Raw genomic sequence first — 6042 nt, 5'->3', positions numbered from 1 at the left:
AAATCTCGGTTCCGAGGTTGCTTACTCAAAACGTTGACTCAAGTCAAACTTAATCATTTTAAGCCACTATTAAGGAACTAAGTATTCCAACTTCCACCCAAAACCTTCCAAATCCGAACTAACCATCCCCGAAAGTCATAAAATAGTAAAAGCACATACGGAGAATCTCAGTTAGGGGAACAGAGATCTAAAATGCAAAACGACCGATCGGATTGTTATATGTGGAGCAACTATAGGTGTCAACATTACTGAACAAGAAATTGAAGAGAGAAAAAATGTAGACCTATTAATTGCCAATTTAACTTATTTAGTGTTTGTAGAGCAAATATTAGAAACATAACCATATCAAAATCCATCTAGGGATTTTGGGAGTACGTACACACGGGTTGGGTTCATGCTTCAGCTAAGAGACCAGCATACGTAGCTTTATTTCATTACCCCCATTACTGCCTTGTTCCTATGAGTATAAAGCTTTTTTGGGAAGCCCTTAGAGGAAAGAAAAACTATAGAAGATACAAACTTTCTACCTGTCTTTTTGTCCTTTTTTGCATTTTAAATTTCGCAAAAAGCTCTTCCGCATACAAACAATGTACCATCAGCTAAGCTTAACGTTAGGTGTTTTGTTAGAAGAAGTGTTTTAAAAGGCGTTTTCGGGGCCACGCGCGTTAAAAAAGCTCTGAGGCGATGGTGGGGGCGAAAGTTTCAAGAGGCGTACGCCTAGCAATTCAGGACGTATGTCCGTGCATTGAGGCGCTCTTTTGTATTGAGGCGTAAGCCCCATAGACTTTTTCAAATTAAAACAAAATTTGTTGAATAAGTCCTTAATATATTACCTAAATTCTGAAAAGTCAGCTTGTAATTGCTCGAAAGTTTTAAAAAGGAATTGAAACATTAAATTTAAAAGTCGAGACCTTTTTTATTGCTAGAAACCCTAATTTATGGTCTTTCCCAATTCTTTCTCTTGTCCGCTAGTTGGTTACTATCTCCCAAAAGCAAGGAATAATCAATTTTATTTTATTTTTTGCAAAGAGAAAAAGAACTATACTCTCCTCTATAACAGCAAGTTCAGAGTTTAAATTGCAGTCATCATTTTTTTTTTCATGTAGAAAACTTTATTTTTTTCAACTCAAGTTACTTGTACTTGTAAGTAACATATAATGAATTATTTTGACTAGTTTTTTTTATGGGGATGAAGCAACTATACATATTTTTCACATATTAATAATTTTCTCCAATTTTTATGCAATTTTAATTATTTATAAATATTTACTGTAATTATATTATTTTATAATAAAACTTAAATACACATGGGGCTTACATCTCGTGCCTCTGTGCTTATGCCTTGCTGAGGCATATGTAAAACATCTCGCCCAATGCCCACGCCTTTTAAAACACTTCTTAGAAGTTAGAACTTAGAGCTCATGATTGATTTTCTACAAACAAAAAATAGAGAACCAAATGTCAATTCCCGTTTAAATGAGGAGAAATCTATTTATCCGAATTTTTCATTGGAAGCAACTTATCATATAACGTCGGCCTTTCTGACCCGCTTGTTTTAGCAACTTATCACAAAGGTCTGCTGGCCTAGAGCTTTATCTGTCCTAACAGGTTCGAAGCCAACATACTCTTTCGTAAGTTTTTTATTCTTTCCAGTATCGGACCGCGAAAAGGGAAAAATGAGCAAGTACTGAACTAATCATATTTCTGAAGGCTTCCAAGACAGATACTTTGAGCGTCAGTCACTCGTGAACGCTCCATCAGAGCAAATCGAAGATGTATACGTAGTTCAAATGAGAAGTCCGAGGAGACTGTTAACAAGCAATGTCCACCCTGGCCCTACCCATCTCCAATTCTCCATTGACATGGAGACATACATTTGATACCTTTGTTCTCAATTATGGAATTCATGGGTGCCTACAAAGTGAAAATTGGACATGGAAATACGGAATCAACAGGCGAAGTATAATTGAACATCATGATCTCATAGAATTACATCTCTGTAACATCGACAGGAAAAGAAAGCAAATGCAGCTTAACAAACTCTTGGAAAATTTTGCCCAGAAGGAAACCGATGTCAAAATTTCTACTTCAAAGAGCTGGCTCTACATGGGAACCAATTAATCTAGTCTCCAAATATTTAAAGAAAATAGTTGCCACAAATAAGCAACCTTCAGCGGATCGCTAATCCTTGCATTGTTTGTGTGGTATCTTCAGTTATCCTGTTAGCATGAATTGTACTAATAACCCCTGAAATATTTCCCTGTAAAGATTTGACACCCGTCAACATCAATCATATACAGAGAGCATAATGACACAATATAAATGAGAATGGGAGTTCTAGCAATAAGAAGTAGGAGGACAACAAAAATATGCTGGCACCAATACGTTTCTAGGGGTTCCAGCAGAGAAGGAAAAAGGAATCATGGTAACTAGCCACACTTGCGCTTGGAACCCAGATTGACTAAAAAAATGAGTTTAAGAAGAATATGATTTACCCTCCAGGTTGCAAGCTGCGTTCGAAGTAATTGCCACTGGTCTGTCCCAAATACACGCTCTATACATCGGCTGCACAACACCCATACAAAAGGAAAGGAAAACAGCTATGAATAATGAAAAACAATTAAAGGCTAAATTAACCAGATCTAACTTCTTTAAATAAAGCATAGGCAAAAGTAATAAAGGACGGGGACCACAGAAAGCACACCTCACAATTATTGCTTGGTTCATTTGATCTATCTTGCAGTCAAGCAACTTAGCTGAAATTGCCTTAACAACCCAATATTCTACCTCAGTATCATCAATCTGCAAAGAGCAAAAGACCAATGAAACGACCAAAATGTGGAGCACAAATACAAACTACAAGATATAGACAATAAAAAAGTACCTGCAATGTGTCTCTGATCATGGAATAAGGAATTTGACTGGATTCAGTCATTCCAAGAGCTACCAACGTCAATAATCTCATCTTTGCTATACAATCTTCATGGAGAAGTCCTGCAACATTAACTAGCATAATCAGGCCAACAGCAGCATCCCAAAACCTAAGGCTTCACATAAAATACACCAAAGTTTCAATTAGCAAAAAGGCAAGAACTGACCATAGGTTTTTAATAATTCAGAATTTGCCTCCTGGAAATCCAAGTAATCATTAAGCCTCCCAGCGAGAAAGATCTTCAGAAGCTGATACACTAGAGCATATTTAGCATCTTTCGCCAATTGGACTATAGCAGGCATATCTAGCAAGCCACACTGCCATATTAAAAAGCCAAGAGTAAATAATGGCAAAAGAAAAAAGTGCAGATTTAATAAGCCACTCTCCTCAATTATTTCCTTCTTTTTTCATTTTTGATATTTCTTCAATGCTATCATGTTGGCGATCTACTCCATAATTGCTCTCCAAAAATTTTGATACAGGCTTTCATTAGCTCCTAATAGCTCGGAGATCGCAAAATTCAAAGTAATTCATCTAAAATAGTAAAATCAAGCCACATTGTGTATGATGGTGGATGTTTATTCCAGTACCTTGCAAAGCACTCAGATCAACTGTGAGGACACAGGAAACCATGGCATACGATACAAGAGCATATTCTAATGCACCTAAATCATTACATGCTAGCAATAGAACATATCTGATGCCTAAAACAATACACGATAGCAATTAGAGCATGTGAAAGGCGGCATTCGGCAATCTGGAGTCTAAATAACACAGCAGATTGTCTACACATAAAATTTTAAAAAAGAAAAGTCTCCTGTCCACTCAAGCAATTTGAATTCAGAATTCTGTTGAACATAGATATACCTGAATCATGTTAGGTGCCTTGACAAATTCAATAATTGCACGAAGAGCTTCTTCCTTTGCATCATTCATGGCATAAGCATCTTCAACCGAGAAAGTTTCCAAATACTTTGTCAGAAACTTGAAAGACTCTTTTGCAGAGCTGCAAATATGAACGAGAGTCAGACAAGAATACATAATTGTAAGCTCAGATTGCTGCAGGAAACACAAGTCCCTCAGTCTTACCCTTTAACTTCTTTCAGAATGTTTGAGATCTTAAGAAAGAGCTCCCTCTGATCCTTGATTCCAAGGTTCCATTCTTTCAAGAAGCTATCTATCTTTTTGAAAGATGGCAAGACATGTTCAGTGACCTTTCCACTAATGGCCAAATTAAGGGCCTTCATGTATACAAAGAAAAGGCTATAAGGATTCTCCAACAGGTTGTAGAGATTGAACAAGCTGAAACGAGAGAAGGAACAAAATGTAATGTGACACCATAAAGAAAACTCCAGGAAGTAAAGTAATTAGCTCCAGGATACATTACAGTTTTATGCGCAATGCAGGCTTATCATTTGGTTGTTGAGAGAGTTTAGTTGATATGAGCTCTGCCATCTCATGAACTTGGTCCAAACTCTCCGGCTTCTTGACAAGGTTGCAGATTATAGTGAAAATGCACTCGAGATCTGAAGTAGAAGCCAATTAGAGCAAACTACATAACTAAGAGAACAAACAAAAAATTTCAGAAAACATAACATCAGAAAGGATGGTTTCAATATGCCAGACAATCAGAGATTGCTTCACATTGATGAAGAAAAGAAAGCCGCCTCTAAACAATTTACTGAAAGATATAAGTCAACAAAAACAGCTGCTTCCTGTACATGTGAGTTCTATGCATCTAATTTTACAGTATGTGCTAGATAATTACATAACTGGACTCACAAATTTATTAAATATAATAATATTGTCTCTTGTCTTCTGGAGATTTCTGTGTAACTATGGAGAATTCCCAGATTATATATCTTGTTGTTCTTAGTGACAGTGGTATTGGACCAGATTGTTTGCACATTGTCTAATCCAACTGCAGCTTCTTACAGCACACAAGCAAACATGTCGAGTAAATCGACCCACCAAGATTGGACTAGATGGACTCACACTGAGTTTTGTAGCTGAGATTTAAACTTCAATCTCCAGGTAAATACTCCTAAGCATCAAACGCTCATCCATTCCCATAGAAACTATTCCGAATTACATCTTTTAATAACAGGTTATGAAAATCACTTGAAGTGCGAAATTCACCTTTCTCGGAAGCTTTCGAAAAAACCAAATCTGCAGAAGTGAGCATCAACGAAGCCAAATCCAACCACCTTCCTTCAATCATGCATTCCTGTGTCTCGACGCACAATCTATTCACCTGAGGCTCCGCAACCTATCAACATATCATATAAATCCCTTCAAAACAAATATTTAACTACAACAACCACAGAATCCCAACCAAATATCTGTCCCTACAGAATTCCACATAGCAATTTACCGTACCACCCGCATTACAATAGTTAACCATTGGTAAATCAAATCCAGATTGTTTAAAGCATCGGTTTTTAAGTAATGAAACTACATTACAACACGTGAATTATTTGAGAGAGTCATGTAAAAGCTAAATAATTTGTATATAAACATTAAATAATAAAAACAGACACAGACACAAGCACAAATAGAGTTCGAGTGTTAGATGAGATTACCTCTGGGCCAGCGTCAGCCCAGGACAACTGAGCGGTGAACCGAACAACGGAAAGAGCAGGATCTTCCTCTGAAGTAGGTACGACAGTGCTCATTTTACCTCTGCTTTTTTGGTCGGACTGCAAATTGGAAATTCTCCACGAAATTGGAGGACGGAGTATAGTGACGGAGAGGAAGGAAGGAGAAAACCCTAGCTTGATGAAGTGGACTGTAGTGAAATGAGGAAGGGCATTCCCGTAAAACTAATTTGGTGCATGTTTTCTTCCCAAAAAAACATACATTTTTGTTGATGTTATAAAATAAAGACTATAAAATAAATATAAGTATAGAGAGAAACTGATATATTATTTAAATTTTAAACTGATATACATAATGAACTTAAATCGCTACTATTTATAGAAGAAAGAAAGTTGTTGTGTAAGCTGCTACTGCAAGTTGCTGTGTAAGTTGTTACTATATCAGTTATGGATAATCTTCTACTAAGAGTAATGTTTATCCATAACGGAGTACTGAAAGGATAAGCTCATTGT

At 36.6% G+C, this 6042-nt stretch overlaps 1 protein-coding gene across 1 annotated transcript; it reads right to left on the bottom strand.

Annotated features, from left to right (window-relative positions):
- Positions 1-1941: 1941 nt before the first annotated feature.
- LOC107788656 (uncharacterized) lies at positions 1942-5754 on the bottom strand. Its single transcript, XM_016610351.2, has 10 exons — positions 5515-5754; positions 5072-5201; positions 4320-4458; positions 4022-4234; positions 3800-3938; positions 3099-3249; positions 2885-2994; positions 2705-2802; positions 2496-2565; positions 1942-2260 (listed from the first exon to the last, which is right to left on the bottom strand). Exons 1-10 carry the CDS (start codon positions 5605-5607, stop codon positions 2171-2173), a joined length of 1233 nt encoding a protein of 410 aa, XP_016465837.2. The 5' UTR covers positions 5608-5754; the 3' UTR covers positions 1942-2170.
- Between the last annotated feature and the right edge of the window lie 288 nt (positions 5755-6042).

This window comes from Nicotiana tabacum, chromosome 3 (assembly GCF_000715075.1).
Source record: "Nicotiana tabacum cultivar K326 chromosome 3, ASM71507v2, whole genome shotgun sequence".
NCBI classification, from domain to species: domain Eukaryota; kingdom Viridiplantae; phylum Streptophyta; class Magnoliopsida; order Solanales; family Solanaceae; genus Nicotiana; species Nicotiana tabacum.
This window is presented reverse-complemented; position numbering and strand designations above follow the sequence as displayed.

Coding starts and splice junctions, on each gene's coding strand:
- LOC107788656 (XM_016610351.2), bottom strand. CDS start 5,607: ATGAGCACTGTCGTACCTACTTCAGAGGAAGATCCTGCTCTTTCCGTT. Junction 5,202..5,514: donor GGGCTGACGCTGGCCCAGAG/GTAATCTCATCT, acceptor ATATGTTGATAG/GTTGCGGAGCCTCAGGTGAA. Junction 2,261..2,495: donor CGCAGCTTGCAACCTGGAGG/GTAAATCATATT, acceptor AAATCTTTACAG/GGAAATATTTCAGGGGTTAT.